This window comes from Passer montanus, unplaced genomic scaffold, assembly GCF_014805655.1.
Source record: "Passer montanus isolate IOZ18808 unplaced genomic scaffold, ASM1480565v1 scaffold10, whole genome shotgun sequence".
Classification (NCBI taxonomy): Eukaryota; Metazoa; Chordata; class Aves; order Passeriformes; family Passeridae; genus Passer; species Passer montanus.
The window spans coordinates 38,185,794-38,202,594 of record NW_024356505.1 but is presented as its reverse complement, the minus strand read 5'-3'; the positions used below and the strand labels follow the sequence as shown (position 1 = coordinate 38,202,594).

Genomic DNA, 16,801 nt, shown 5'->3' with positions numbered 1-16,801 from the left:
ACACTTAATCACTACCATATGATAATCCACAGTGCAATGGGTTAATATAGCAAACTATTCATATTTCACCACAAACCGGTTTCTTGTCATCCTCACATCACCCATCTCAGCCCTGCCACAGGCAGAATTTTCCCCAACATTGTTAGTTTTGTTCCTTTGCTTTATATTGGAAATCTGATCACTCCTTTTTTTGCCTGATGAAGTCCTTTCTAAGAAGAAATTTCTGGTCCCAACCTAGAATTTAAGGAGCACTGAACTTCAGGGGAGAGAAGTGTCCTGCCAAAGCTGCATGCCCAGAAAAATCAGTGAGCTTTACTGAGAAGACCCTGACCATGGCCAGGCAGAGACTGTTGGAAATCAGGCACTGCCTGAGCCCAGCACCTCTTCACAGCCATCCCCTCTGCCCTCTAGCCAAGGGTGCTCCAGCAACAGATCCTTTACTGAGCACAAAGCCTTCCCTGAGGATGCTCGCTCTGAGAAATCTCTGGCTCTGGTTCAGCTTGTGGTGAATTTAGTTTCATTTCTCAAAACAAGCTGAAAAAAAATTCTGTCAAATACAAATGGGCTCAATCTAAACAGACTTCAAAAATTATTTTGATTTTAAGTGAAAATTATAAAATGCTCCTGAGCTCTGTTTCCTTTCTCCGATCCTGAACAGTGAGGATATTTATGGAGCACTGTGGAGTTCTGTTTGATTTTAAAACAGTGAGTTATTTGACCTTTATTTTGCCTCTTCACTTAAAATTTTTTTGAGACGCAAGTAACAGAAAAGGAATTGCCTCCCACCATCCTTGACAGGGACAGTAAACACAATTAGAGACAATACACCAGATAGATGTCTGCACTTGTTTCCTGCTCTTCCACTGAATCCCAACAAAAAAAGCCCTTTGATAAAGTTAATTGGATGATTCTCTCATTCTGCTGGAATAAAAGAGCTCACAGAGACACAAGAGCTGACTTCATTAGACTGAAAGGTAATGAAGGACTTGCTCTCCCAGTGTCACATTCAGCACCACTGGTCCCCTTCCTTCTGCATGAGCTGCACCAATTGGGATGGCACCGTGTTTTACAGGGTCAGAGATGTCACTTCCCAAAGCTAAAGTACAATGACACTTTCCCAGATTAAAGTACAATGGGATGAGGCTGGCTGCTCTGGCAGCTCTGGGAGCTCTGCACTGCTGCACACATGGTCAGGGGAAGGTTTCCAGCAGCGAGCAGGGCTGCTCAAAGACAGAAAACAGGCATTAGGAAAGGGAAGAGCAGGGCTGCTCCCTGTCCAATTCCTACTCCCTAAGTACATTTATTTCAAAGCAGAGGATGGGGAGGAGCTGTGCACACCACAGTGCTGTGGTTGTTGCACATGCCCTGCCCTGAGGCTCCCTGCATCCACTGCAGGTGCCCTATGCCAAGGCTGTGGCACTGTCCAGGACTTGCTCCCCATCTTCACTGCTTATAAAAATGGACAATTAACAGTAAATCCAAAGGAGATTTATTTGCCAGTGAATGAGGAAGGAGGGGCTGCATATTTTTTAATTCTCTTCCCCCATCCAGGGGTTGCTCGTGCCATTCCCATGAGTCACTGAACAAAACAAAAAGAATTCTGGGACCAGTAGCAGGACAAAACACTCCTTGGAATCCTTCAATATTGGAGTCACTCCTGCAATAATCTGATTCTAGTTGACCAACACTTCCTTGCAATGCTGATAGCAGAACAGTGAGTTAGCACCAAACAGTCAGAACAAAACCTCCACTATCATTCTGTTCTTTCCTGTATGCATTGTACATTTGTTCATTGAACCCAAACTAATCCTTTAACCACTGAGTCACATCCAGAATCCACAAACAGCTGAATACCCACAGCTATTCTCTAAATCTAACTCAGGCTTCGTGAAAGACTTCCCAAAAAGTCTGCATTTGATGCTCCTAGGTGTAACTGATCTCAAGTTAGCCAAATGGAGATGGACAGTTTGTTTGCAAGATGTGTTTTAAGTGAGTCATGTCATTCTGCATCAGAGTCTCTTGCTCAGAATTTACCACTCTCTCCCCTCTCATTTTTGTATGAACCACAAACTGTACCAGTAATGAGTCTGTCTATCTTTCAAACCACTGATAAGGTATGATATAGTACAGCAGCAGAATGTTTTGTCTGCCTAGAAACAAAATTTTCCATTGGTGAGTCTCCATTTATTTTAGCAGACAGGTTTTTATTCATTTACCAGGCTCCATGTTTATTCAGTCTCATTCCAGTTTCTTAAATAAAAATGACTTGTGCTACTTTTCTATATACATGACACCAACGCTATGACATTTCTCAACCCAATTTATAGATCATTTAAACCCCCACATTTGTTCAATAAGAGCCATTTACAATTAATTTCAATCCAAATGAGTCTATTATAACAGCATCATTAACTAGCCAACATTAGCTATTTCATTGTTTTGCTCAGGACTAATGTTTGACAAACCTGTACATTATCCTAATTGCAAACATAAATATTAACACAGTAATTGCCTTTTTTGCAGTCTTTTGAAACTTCATCTCTGCTCTATGATTTATTCACAATCAACACTTGGCAGAGAAAGCTTTGCCACTTCATTCAAGAGTGTTTCATCAGAGTTGTTTGGATTTAATTTTAAAATATCTTACTTTAACAGCTTGTGCTTTGAAGACACTTAAGCTATTAATAGGATAGAGCCACCTTTGTAATCTAAGATAAACATCTCCCCAGCTTTGTCCCCACACAGAGAAAAGAATTTTAATGCACACTTCTTTTCAAAGCTTTTGTCTATATTTTTGTGACAATTCCATTATTGCCATAAAGAAATGGATCAATATTATTCTTCAAATGTCTTTTCTCCCACCTCCTCCCTCCTCCATCCATAATTTGCTAGCTGATTCCTCATAAAAAAAGTTTCCTGTTTAATTTTTTTTTTCTTTTTCATCATTCACAGCCCTGGGCTTTAAGCTGAAGGTAATGGCTGTCGGTTTCCTGTAATTTCCACACCTTATCCTTTAACCTACATTTGAGATGAAAGATCTCTAAACATTCAAGGTGTGAAGACCTCTACAATTGAAAGAGCCATTTGGGTGCAGAGGGGCACTCATCCCTGACTTCTGCCCTGCCACACCATACCAGAATTATTTTCTGAATGATGCTCCCAATCACTCATGATTTTCCAGGTCTCTAAACTTCCCCTCTTCCACTGTCTGCTCCCAGGCTGAGGAAATGCAGTAAATGTGATTGCTTTTCAGCCCCCAGTTATCCTTGTCTGTATTAGTGTCTTTAATGATGCTCTGTGCAGGAAGGATTTAAGCCATTTCTGGAGAGCCCCACCTTTGAGCATGGGGCACTCAGCAACACCAAAGCCACCCACAGAAGTGTTAAGGTATTTTGTCTGGCAATAAGACAGGTAAAAATATCTGTCCCAGGCACCTTTCTCCACCACACCAAGCCAAACATTTCTACACAAGATCCTTCAGAGTATTATATTCTCCATCTTCAAAACAGGAGGGTGAAAACTATTCCTATCCTCTTCCTGCCATTAGTCATAAAGGAAAGAAGAATACATCATTTATAATAGTAGACATATTAATGAGAAGTGATTAAGGCTGAACTTCAGGAAATGTGTGTCACTTTACCACTGCTGCCAAAAAAATTCTATGTGAAGCTGAACAAATAATTCTAGACTTGAATTTCCTAGCTGTGTAATGAGGATTGTTGTCACAGGATAATGATTGAGAGACACTTGCATGGTAAACTGCTGAGAGTTTCTGTGAAAAACGTTCATTCAGTTTCTAAAAGCCCTTCAAAAAGAACAGAGAATTAAATTAATGGCAGATTGGAAAAATGGCTTGTGAACTACTCTTGATCTATAGCCCAGGTGACAGAAGAGTTAAGTGCAGGAAGAGACATCTCTGATGAATTGCCTGTCTTCAGCATGATGAGTGAATGGAAAAACCAAAGTACTGATGAAATACTGACTTTTAATAGACAAAAGTTACCAACCACACAGTGGTCTCAAACTTGAACTAAGAAAAACCTTCCTCCTTGAAGAATAACTTGGGGACTTTTTTATGTATCAGCAGTAGAGACTGGCAATGTTTTAGTTAGAATTAAATAAATCAGCAGTCTGATGCTACTCATCATTAACTACAAGCAAAAATCCCATACTTCTCATTGAGGAAAATGATATATTGAATGTCAATCCATTGTGTGGCAATGGATTTTAAATTATCTCTTTTTTTTATCAGAAGTGGGGCACTGCCAGCTCCCTTCTTACCATTTTGTTCCATGTGTTGAACAGAGCTCAAGTATAATAGTAGGAAAAAACACTAGGTCTTACACACTCAGTCAAAAAGGTCAGTTAAAAATACAACTTCAGAAATTAAGCCCTAGCTCTGTGGTTATTCCAAACTCAGTTGCAGTCCCATAAGCAGAAATTGCCCCAGCATTTACCAATGCCACAAAAAAAGAGTAACTATTGAAATGTCCTTCCTGTTCTCCCAAGACATGAACTCACCAAAGGCCAGGTGGTGATCTAAGGTTGGATTCAATAATCTCAGGGATCTTTTCCAACCTCAATGATTCTGTGCTTTTGTAAAAAAGTAGTCCTGAGACCATTTGGAAGAAAATGACAGGATTCAGGAAGGGTAGAGTGGAAGTCATTAAATAACATGTAATTTTGCACATCAGGGCAATTAGCCTTGGCACATTATTTCCTCATGACTGCGATTCATCTTTCTCACCTTTCTTTGTGGAAAGAAGGTGCTAAATGGAAAAGTCAAGTTTTAGCCAGAAACCCCTGCCTTCTTCCAGCATGACTATCCCTTCCAAAAGTACCACATTGTTCCCTTTATTCAAACCCTCCAAACAGGCACCTTTTGGTAGCACTGTATATTTTAGCTTGCCTGGCATCTACAACAAGACTTCCCCAACATCAGCAACTCCTACCTCAGTCTGAAAGGCCCAGCACAGAAAAGAACAAGACCAATGTTATAAACATATTCAATTGCTGATGGATTGCAGAAATTCTTAATATATCTGCACTTAGCTGTGAAGTGCAAAGGAACAGAAACTCATGCTGTCAACAGAGCTAAGTTATTATTGTTCTAGAGGCAGATCAACTTCACTAAGGAGTGTTTATTACATTGCGTGCCTTAAATGAAACTGCAGACTCTCTGCCATATGGCTTGTAGCAGGTTTAATGGTCATGGAGGTCCACAGCCTTGTAAATACTGTGACCAGTGAAACTGGTCTGAGGAGTAGCTGAAGATCAGCTTTTGGGGGTGCCTATGGGTTGGAGGAGAATGCCTTTTTGCAAAACCCAGAACGTGGCTGGTAGGAGGCTTCCAATTAGCAGCCCAGCTTGTACTTCAGTGCTTTGTGAAAATGAGGAGGCCAGGACCTGCAGATGACACATCCCACCCACCATTCTATTGGTCTGAAGATTGTGCAGGTACTGTATAACCATCCCCAATGTCATCCATTCAATGTGCTGCCCTGATCCTTTTTAAAGCAAGCCAACTCTGTGACTACATTGGCTTAATTTAATAGCATTAGAAAAACAAATCAATGCCTCCAGAAGGATAACCTTGAGTTAATCCCACACTGAGGAGGAGACTTTCTACTTTGTTCATGGGAAGGCTCTACCACTATGGCTTCAGCAAATGAAGGCAGTTCATTTTTCCAGTGCCAAGGACAGAGAGATCAAGGACAGTGATCAGTTAAACCCTCCAGAGAGAGAGAGCAGCCATCAGGAGGCAATTCCAGGAAAACCTACTAAAAGCCACAGATTCCTCCTTGGGCAGTGTACATTTCTGCAGCAACACCTCAGTTCTTGTAAGATCTTGTGAGGTAAAGATATTCCTGAGCATACAGCTATGCAACATCACCTCACAGATTTAGAGCTGTGTTACACACAACATCTGCACTATTTACAGCAATACCACCAGCAGCTTGCATCCTTTACAGGTTTTACTGTACAGGCACTGTCACAGTAAGGTCAGCAAAAGCCACTGGGTTTGCCTTAGTGCACCACTCTCAACAGGTTAAAGGTATGGCAGGGAAGATGAAAATCCCAGGTTTTTTAAAGCCTAACAAATTGTGTGCACCCAAGGAATTCAAGCACTGCAGAGAAGGGGAAGCTGATAAATCCTACCTTGCGAGAAGCATTTTTGTCCGTGCTCTCCACATCACCGTCCAGGAATGGCATGGCAAATGAGCTGAGATCCTGCAGGGACAGAGAAGAAAAAGGGATGTGTTTTATTAATGCCTTCTTCCTTCCATCAGAGAACCCCATGACTGGAGCCCACAGGTCTGTTTCCAGAGTGCCCACTGTGAAACAATGTCAGATGTAGGTTACAATAGAACAGAGCACTTGCACACATCACCATCAAACCCACCTGCACAGCCACATTCAAAAGTCCTTACAATTTCAAGGAGAGGCACCAAAATGCTATAGAAAAATTGGTAGGAAATTATAGTTTAAACACATCCACTTGCTCAGCAAATGCCTGTCTTGCCTTTAGTTGGATGCAAGATCTTAAAGCATATTTATGGCAATAAACACAACCTGAATGAAAGTATGTCAACATTCTGAGAAATATATAACTTCTAAAAAAAGGCAGAGAAAACTGACATGGTGCTAAAGGAGTAAATAACTGATTCACCTGCAAAAATGGGAGAGGAGCACCCAATTCTGCAGGACTGAAGACAATAAAGCCATAAGAAGAGCACACATGCTCATTTTTAACTAACAAAAACAAACTGCAATTATATTCCACCTCCTGCTGTCTGTTCTGTTTATGATACTTAATGTTCCAGCCACAGGGTTTTTAGAGCTCCTTTCTACATGCATAAAGAAATTATGTTAGTGTCAAGTTTAGCATCTGTTTGATCAGAAAAGTACATAATGAGCAATTCTGTGACCAGAAGCATGAGATTGCCTAATACTGTGTGCTGAAGAACTGAGTCTTGGGTCCTAAATTGTTTTCTAAATGTCAGGAATACCTCCCCAAAACAGAACCTCCCAGATGCAAGGCATCACCCTTTCCATGCAATGATTCAGTGCTTCTCAACCACCACATCTGCATCCATTTAAAAGAGTTCAAAATATAAATAAATAGCGATTTCACGTAAACCTAATTTGTGATCAAACAGAGCTTAATTAAAAATTAGCACCATCCATGAAGTCTGCAGGGCTTGCTTGTCTTCAGAATTCAGAGCAGCCACAGGTCTAATTACATTGCTTTGTGTAATCATACTAAAGTCAAAATATGCTCAAAAATTGTGTATAACTCAGGCATAATTCTTAGCAGTGTTTGAAAATATTCTGGTTACATAACAAGCAACAAAAATAAGGAACAAAATATTCAATTACTGGAACTGAAACACATGGGAGTAATTCATGCCAAGTTGAAAAGGAAAAAAAAAATTTAAAAAGCAGCAGCCAGGCTTGGCCAAGCTGGCCCCAAATCATTAGGCCCCAAACAAATGTATTCCTGACAAATTCTGTCTGCTCCCAACCCTATCTATGCACATTCGATGGGATCTACAAAGCTCAGCTATGTAACATCTCCCTCCTGCCTGGGCATCTGTGTTTCACATCATCTTTGCTTGCAAATAAAACATAAGGAAACATCTCAAAACCAAAGGAAGAGATTGAAATTAAGATTAAAATTACTTACTCCATATAAAAAATATTTTGCCATAGATGGCATTTATAAACAGCATCAATATACAGATTATCATCATCATCACTATTATTATTATTATTATTATTATTATTATTATTATTGCTGCTTCATATGCTACTGCAGGACTTAATTGAAGAATCTCTGTAAAGATATTTAAAACCCTAATGAAAGTTATACAAAAACATATCCCCTTGTGTTTAATTTAGCCAAAGGATTGGCCAACATTTTCCTCTACCCATCTTCAGTAGGGCAGAACCTGGAATCTGATGTGTGCTAAGTAATTTTCCATGGAATAAATCAAGAAAATAAGCTCTTTTGAGCTCCACATATTAGTAGCTCTATATTACTCCCTGGTGTAATTTCCAGGGAGGAAAGCAGCTATTTAGGAAAGCTGGAGACTGGATGGCAGAAACTGGGTTGAAGGGGACACATATCTACTAATCAGGGTTGAGAAAGTTGTTCAGAAATCTAGAACTGCCAGGAATTAAAACAAAATATCTTCTTTGAGCAGAAACCTTCAAAACCAGGAGAGGGTAAGCAGATACAACTATTTTTCTAGGAGCTAAATTTCAGTTGTCATTTACAATTCCAAATTTAAAGCCACATATATATTAAAGTCTGAAGTTTAACAGTATCATGATCCCAGATGATGACTCTATTCTGATTTTTAGCTCTCAGATACCATGGAGGTATTGTGACTTCATCTATCTTTACATCCAGAACAAATCTCTACCTGTAAGCCAAAATAACTGAAGCTGGAGCTTTCTGGGCAGTATGAGACATTTTTTTTCTTGTTAATACAGCACTGCTGAACATTTCAAAGTGGGTAATAATTGTACTTTTAGTCCTGTGAAAAAGTCTATAATTGTAACTGCTACCTAACAATTTTTCAGTCTTCCATCAGATTCTATATATGAAGGCATCCATTCACAGAAGGGAAAAAAATACATATATCAAATACAAGGCTACAAATGCTGCTCTCTCGATTACAATCTGTTGGTTAAGCAAGGAAACATCAGGTGGTTATTTCTCCTTCATGAATGTTTCTGCAGAATACAGATAATTGACAATTTCTTTCCTGTGTTCTTCTTCATCCAGAAACACAACAGTTGTTGTGATGATGCAGTTGACGATGCAGTAACTCTTAAAAAAACCCAAAAAAACCCCAACCCAAAAACAAAAACAAAAAACCAAACTGCTCCAAAAGTGTTGCAAAATACCACAGAACTCTTGACAGACCAATGGTGCAGCCCTTGCCCTTGTCACAGTTGTGGCTGCTCTGATCTGATGCCAACAGACACACACAGGGCTTGCTCTGCCAGGGACTGGGGACTGAAGCTGTTCTTAGACAGCCTTGCTGCTCTCCAGCTCTGCTTTGCTCCACTTGGAAACAGCTCCCTGGACAACCACATGGTTCTGCAGAGACATTTAAAGCTCCATCAAAGGCACACAGTGATGTGCTGGTAGGAGGAAGAGTCCTTCAGACTGCAGAGCCCTGGCTGCAGAATGGCATCGAGCCCTGTGTCCATCAGTCCTGCATTGTATCCTTGGACAGACAACTTCTGCAGAGAACTCAGCCTGTGATCACCCCTGTACAGAGAAAAAGCAGCTCCTAGTGCTGCTAACCTGGAATTAAGAGTGTGAAAAGCTTGGTTTGGAAGTTTCATTGGCTTTCCTGTCATGCTTGTGCTCCTTAGGCAATCCTTCCATCACTCTGCCCCATCTGACAGGCAGACATCACTCCTGCCATCCTGTTAGAAAAAAGGACCTCTTTGATCACTTTAGATCTACTTTACCCACAAAGCTGCCTCAGATTTATTTTGTTTTCAATGCACTTTTATTTACAAGTGGTTGCCATGGCAGCTTCTGTTGTATTCACTGAAGAACACAGCCCCAGGGGCAGCAAAGCTTTTCCTGGAGGACAGCAGAGCCATGACACAGCAGAGCCATGGCTCAGTGCTCCTGTCAGCAGTCAGGCTCCCTCCTGGGAGGGAAAATCTCCCAGGAACTCAACAGGTGAATTTCCAGTGCAAACCAGGATTATTCTGTCTGCATTTGCACTTATTTTCTCCACCACTTCTTTCCCTATTTCCTCTGTACAAACAACAGATATCTTGAAGGTCACAGATTCTTGGGAATTTCTCCTCCAAAGGTGAGACTAACTCCAGCATGATTCTGGTCTGGGTTATCTCTATGTCTACAGGATGATCCTTCTTAATTCCCTCTTCCTCTGACATCCCTTATATCGGAATATTTGGGATTATGTGAAATGAAGTAATAATAAAATTTCTGTACTTTGTTATCCTGGGAAAACAAAGAAACTTTTTTTCAGAACTGGTTTGGAGAATCGGAAAGAAAATCACGTTTGAGGATGCAGAAAGCAAATATATTGGCTGGCATGTCATAGTCAAATAGCAGGAGCAAGATCTGGTTAGCCAAACCATTTTTCACCTTTTCCAGCCAGTTTCAGTGTTTCTTTCCTTACTGGGGAGAATTCCTACCAAAAAGTCTTGCCCAGACACGCTGGTCTGGAGGTTGCTGCAGTTGGAGACCTTGGTGCAAGAGGACTTCCAGCAATTCTGTTGCAGAGGCTGCACACTTAAATAACACACCACTAAAGCCTTGAATCCAGTAAACAACACAGAATAAACAGGATTCTTGTTTTATTATTGTTTAGTTTCAAGGCTACTTTGGCAGCCAGGCTGATACAGCTTCTCTGCAAGGGCTGAAGCCAGAGAGGCAGCAAGGGCTGGGGCATGCTGTGACTGACAGGCCAGAGACCAATTTCCAATGTATTTTGGGTGGAAGTAGGACCTTTTTATGGCCCCACTCAACAGTGGTCCAAAATTTCAGGGCGCGGTATCAGAAGTGTATTTCACAAACAGCTCCCTGCTGGCATCTTTTGCAACCGTCTATTCAAACATGAGGAATGACTGTGAGCAACACGGGGGGGTGAAATCTGTGCCCACAGTGGTGGGTCCCCTTGAACAAGGTCACCTCTTTGGCCACGTTTCAGGGGTGACTCAGGTCAGAAGAGCTTCATGGTAACCCCATAACCAGCCTCTGCTGAAAGTCTGGGTTCCTCAGCTATTAACAGAGTCCTAGTGTGGGTAGCATCACGCAGTCCTGACTAGGGCTGGTGTCACCTCTGAGGCATTCTTTTTCTGCCTCACTTAGTTCTATATATGTGCTAGGATTGCACCAAATTTAAGGATGTGAAATGCCTGCCAGACATTACAGTTTCTTTTTACAACATAACTCAAGCAGAAGGTGACACTTTACTAAGGCAGTTTTCAATAAGGGGAGACAGTTCCTTTAATAAAATAAACAAAGACAACAACATGCAGTGGAATTAAGCTGTGTGTTGACAAGAGCTCTGATCTCACAAAAGATTGATAAAAGCTGCACTCCTCAGCATCACACCTTAACAAAATCTCCTCCTGTGCTGATATTACTGAGCTATGAGCACTTCAAGTATCCTAGCAAGGACAAAGAAGGTCAGGATTTTTTATTAACATCAGCTGTGAACAGTTTCTTTCATTGCATTCTGCAGACCAGCAGATTTTTTTTAGATCAACCTTGAATTTGTACCTATTACAAGCCTATGTAAAACTCTGAATAGCAAATATGCTACATATGCTAATAGCCTGTGAGCAGAATCCACAGTTTGATCTCCATGGAATAGAGGGCATAGCTTGGTAGCTCTGCTTGAATAGAAAATTGTCTTTTTCTGAGAACAATCGTATCTAGAAGCCTTTGGGGATTTATAACAAATCACTCCATTATTGCACAAGGAAAGATTCAAAACTGACATACACAGGCATTTCTGTCCTTTTGTTATTGTTGTTTTGATGTACCAGTTATAGTAAAGTATAATAAGACTTGCTACATTCCTTTATTCCTTTAGGAGTAGGTTGCTCATTGCTTTGCTTTTCTCACTCCCCCATGCCATCTAGACTGTAGCATGTGTTTTGGAGAGAAATATATAAGTTGTACTGTGAGACTGAGCATGCTGGTGACTAAGTCTCAGTATGACTCAATGGGAGTGGGCAGGAACAGATGTACAAAGCTGGTTGGATTTGTGCAAGACAGCTTTGTACTGCACAAGGCTATTACAATTTATCTGTTTGCTATTACTTTTAAGGCTGTTTGTATTTAAAAAAAAAAAGGCAAAACAAAAACAAACCCCAAATACGTAGGTCTGGAGAGTTTGAGAGGGTACAAATAAAATACAGAGACTTGATTGGTGAGGCTGTACCTTGAATCCTGTGCTCAGTTCTGAGCCCCTCACTACAAGAAAGATATTGAGGTGCTGGGGAGTGTCCAGAAAAGGGCAAGGGGGATGGTGAAGGTCTGGAATACAAGTCCTGTAAGGAGGAGCTGAGGCAGCTGGGGAAGTTTAGCCTGGAGAAAAAGAGGCTCAGGGGGTCCTTATCCTCCACAACTCCCTGAAAGGAGGTTGTAGCCAGGAGGGGGTTGGTCTCTTCCCCCAAAACAAGCAGGAGGACAAGAGGAAATGGTGGAGATAGCAGGTTTGCAGTGAAATCTTTGATCTTAGAGGCCTTTTCCCACCTTAATAATTCTATGATTTTGTTCACAGTATAAAGATTCCAGAGGCAGCACAGTCCAGGGGTTACTGGGTGACTGTGCAGGACCAGCACTTCAAGGTGGATGCAGCATCAGACTTGAAATAACAGAAGGTAAGTTCCCCTAAATGACATGCCTGGAACAAATGGAAAATATTCAGTCCCAAAGGGGCACTATCTAAAAGGTTAGGGAGTAATGGCTGACTGAAATCTAACCCACATCTCAATATGTAAAAATCTCCATCCATCAGGTGATTATTCAATGTTCTGTGTAAAAAACCTCACATATGAAAGCTTGGCAGAAGAAAACCAGCCTTTGTGCAATTCAAAGGCATTTCTTTCAGTTGCAACAAGAAGTGGACATTGTCCACTCAAGGAGCTACTGAAATAATTGTTCTCACCACAGGTCTCCAGATTGCCACCACTTGGGTAGAAAAAGCCGCTAAAACTATGAATTTTACAGGAAAGGGATTAAAGAGAGCCATGAAACAAGTCCTTGATATTTCCCTGATAACAGCTGTCTTCCAAGCTCTTCTTCCTGAGTTATCCTGATCATGGGATGCTGGCAGCATCTAGTACACCCTTCTTAATTTCTGAAATTCTTAACTGATCCTGACAGGCATTAATATCCAGCAGTCTACAGCAAATTCACTTTTTTTTTGGTTTTGTTTCTGTGGCTGTAGACAAGATCCATTTTAAAAAAACCAACAAACTTTCAAGAGAGCATTGATTGTTTTTATTGTTCTCAATCTCAGACTTAAATCACTAGAATACATTCCTATGCTGTTTACAGAAAAAAAAAAAAATGAAGTTTTCTTTCAAGCCTTGTGCTCTCCTGCCAGGAAACTCCACTGTATCTCATCAGTGATTCAGTCTTTGCAGATGAGCTGGGCACAGACAGCCTGGGGTGGGATGGAATCCCTCCTGCCTGGAGCCCCATCATGTTTGTAATGTGCAGAGAGCTCAGGGCTGTGTGGAAAGGCTGTGGTGGAGGGTGCTGCTCCCCACCTCATCAGGAAGTCCCAGAGGCACCCTGACAGAGCCTGACCAGGATCCCCAAGCACACAGCCTGGTTTGTCAGCTCCTTCACGCCACGAAGCACACAGCAGTGACTGGCAGCGTGTTTATTACAACAGCAGATGGACAACCTAGCTAACGTGCAAATAATGAAATGTCACTTAAAAAAAAAAGAGAGAGAGAGAGAAAGTGAGAGAACAGCAGAGAAAGCATGCCAGGGAGGAAACCAAAATTCCCAATAGTCTCTGTGACACCAGCATGATGCACATGCAAACCCATTATTAAGTGCTATTCCTGGGTGCTCGGACAAAGACAGCCTTCCTCTGGTGAGACATTTCATTTAAGAAGCACCCAAAGTTTATAAACACAAGGTAAAAGCAGAAAATAACACACCTCAGTCCTGGAAAATGTGGTTAGGTGAGTGATGAGGGAATTAAGGAACGAAGACACATGACTCTAAGGAAGGACTACAGGAGACTGGAAATGTTACCCTTTGGGTGGCTCATACTCAGTGCCAATAAAAGTGCTTTCCAATACTTATGAGTTTGTCTTACATAAATGAGACACAGGATCCCAACGTATTTGCAGAGAAAAGCCAGCATTTGCTGCAAAACACAACTTCAGCCACAGTGAAATAGCAGAACTGCAGGAAACAAAAGATGATTTTGCCATAATGTCATAAGAACACTTGAGCCGCTGCAGCACAGGAGCAAACAATCTGAAGGGGATTCAACACAAGGATCACACTGAGGCTTACTAAGTCATCTCCATGCTTCAGCTACTTTGAGTCACTGTGTTTTACATTTTTTATGTATTTCCCCACTTTTTATTGGCCAAATCTCTTCAAAAACCATGTCGTCAAGGAAGAATAAAACAACAGAATCAGAACTGAAAAACCCCAAGTGATGGCCTTATCTGAGAAGGACTTGCAGGTTTCTCCCTTGCATATGTATGACTGAAAAAGGTGACACTCACACCAGGCAAAAGATCTCTGCCATAAATACTTGAACAGCAACTATTTTTTCCAGTTCACTGCATTTAGGAAGACAGCTGCCTGTTGCCTCCTCTTTCCATTCTTGTCAGTCAATAACCGTGAATAATCTTGAGAATTAGAAGAAAGCTTACAGCTGGAAAGCTGAACAAGTGAGGGACCTGCTCTGAAAGTGTCGTCCCTTAAAAAAAAAAAAAAACAAAAAAAACCAGGAAAAAATGCAGAAGCAAAGAGGGAATTAGGGAAGGAAAGGAAGAACAAGATGATTCTGTGCTTTATGTGCTGAAGACCTGAATGGGAGGTCAAGGGGAACAGCACACACTGTCCATGATGAGGAAAGATTCCCCTCTTGGTGCCTTCCTGACACATTGTCCTACATCACTCTGCAGCTGCAGAGAGCAATTTCACCTCTATGGAGTTTACATCCACTTTGCTACAGCTTTGCTTATACCTTTAGCACCACATGTAAAAAGAGACCAATAAATTTAATAGGCTTTATTTGGTAAGCTAAACTAGTTTTTTCTTTTCCCAAAAGAATGGATGTCTTAATTCATCACACTCTGAACTCTTTATTTAAAGCTGCATTTTGCTGAAGCTAGCAACACAGAATGCTCTCAAGGACAGAAGAAAGCTCAAATTTTGAGACAACCCAGGAGACTTTCTCACACTCCTAGTACAGTATTCTGCCCAAACACAGCCTGCATGCCCTTTAGGTCCCACCCCTGACTTTGAGCTGAGACAGTGACATTTTGTGTCATTCCTAGATTTTCAGTTAGCAGTGACATCCACTGCTAATACATTACAATCCATCATTCATGCTGTGGGAATCCAAAAGGCTTTACAAACTGCAGATCCAGTCTAGAACAGCTCCATGAGAGCACTTCACTGATGAGAATTTCATTGCCTGCTCTGGCTTTCTGGATTAGCTCTGGGAAGGCATTAAGGATATCTGCTACTGGTCATCTCCCCCAGCCTAGAGGGAAAGGGAAAGCCAGCATCTCCATGGGCAATGTGCTCCCATTTCCCTGGCATGGCAGAGGCAGGACAACGTGCTTAAACTTCGGAGGATTCAACACAGGATAAATGAACCCTGCATCTCATCTCTCCATCTTTACTGTCGATAAAGTGGAAATAAAGTAGGGGTTTTTATTTCATTTCCCCCCCTATTTAGAAGGCTGTCCAGACAAGGGGCTGCCTCTCGCTCCGGTGTGCACGGCTCTCGGAGCGTGGTTTACTCCGGCTCCTCCCCAGCTCCAGCAGCGGTACCCGCGTAGCCATGGCAACGCCGGGGCCGGGGATGCTCCATCCCCGCGGGAGGCTGAGCCGGGGCTCCGGCAGCACGGCGAGCTCCCAGCTCCGAGTTTGGGCTGCAGGACCCAGCCGGGATCATTCCAGCCCGGTTTCCATCCCGGCTTGGCTCGCTGTTGAGACACACTCCGGGCATCCCTGCGCTGGGAGCTCTGGGGGCACTTGCAAGTGTTCCCAAGATGAGATTTCCTTTGCACAGCTTTGGCTGCTGTGCAGAAAGCAGGGTTAACTCTCTGAGTGCCCAGTAGAGTGCTATAAAGGAACCTCCGCGAAATAATCCCAGAATTTAAATTTTAAGAAAACAGGCCAGCTATACATCTTCTGAGAAAAAGCACGTTTGTTAAGAGAATTGGCAATGTCCAAGGGGTAGTAAATCTCACATTTCCACACCAAGCCCTGGTCACTTGTTAAAGTCTGTCTCAAGGGATGTGCTTCAAAGAGCAACACAGTTCTGCTTGGAAGAAGGTGTTAGAAGATACCAGTGATCATCTCTGGAAGAAAGATGGATAAAATACTTGTCCATCTGGAAAATCTTGTGAACAATGAGGCAAACAGAAGAACACAACAAAGAGATTACTCACTCACACTAGAAATAGCCACCACTGAAAATAAATCTTTGCAGTGGATCCAGTTTGGAAATAATCCTCATATAGAAAGGGAAGGGAAGAAATGATACATACCCAAGGGTTTTGTCTAATTATTGTACATGCATTACTAAAATTCTGAGGAAGATATTTCCTCAAGTAAATTTCAGGCTTCTTTTAAGGACTATGACTTAATTTTTTAAATTTTTTTTTTTATTTATAGTTCCTAGTTTAGTTCCAGTGCAGGGAAGAAAACATCACAAATGAGCCATATCAAATTCTGACTCCTTTAGCAGGAGTCTTCTGATTTTAGCCATCTTATTATTCTTTATGAGTCTATTTAAGCACCACCATTACAATGGACCAATCTGAACACGCTGTGGAGAAAGGACAAGCAAACACACACTCAGGGAAGCCCAACTGAAAACTTAAGCTCATTATCCAAAAGTAATTTCTGCCCTTTGCAATGGCTTTGAAACCCAGCAGGCACTGGTGAGCTGAAACAGGCAAATCTGCATTTGATTTGGCTGACAGTTTGTGCATCAAAATGTGTTGAGAAGCATTTGATTCTGCTTGGGAGAGTGTGGGAAACATTTCCAGCTTAGCAGGACACCCTGGA

General features: G+C 41.7%; 1 protein-coding gene across 2 annotated transcripts in view; it reads right to left on the bottom strand.

The window, feature by feature from the left end:
• Positions 1 to 16,801, bottom strand: part of PRKAG2 (protein kinase AMP-activated non-catalytic subunit gamma 2) — a 210,675-nt gene that overhangs the window by 139,801 nt on the left and 54,073 nt on the right. For both annotated transcript variants that reach the window (XM_039705326.1, XM_039705336.1), the window contains exon 2: positions 6,160 to 6,231. In XM_039705326.1, coding sequence (XP_039561260.1) covers positions 6,160 to 6,231 — 72 coding nt within the window. The remainder of the gene's footprint in view (positions 1 to 6,159; positions 6,232 to 16,801) is intronic.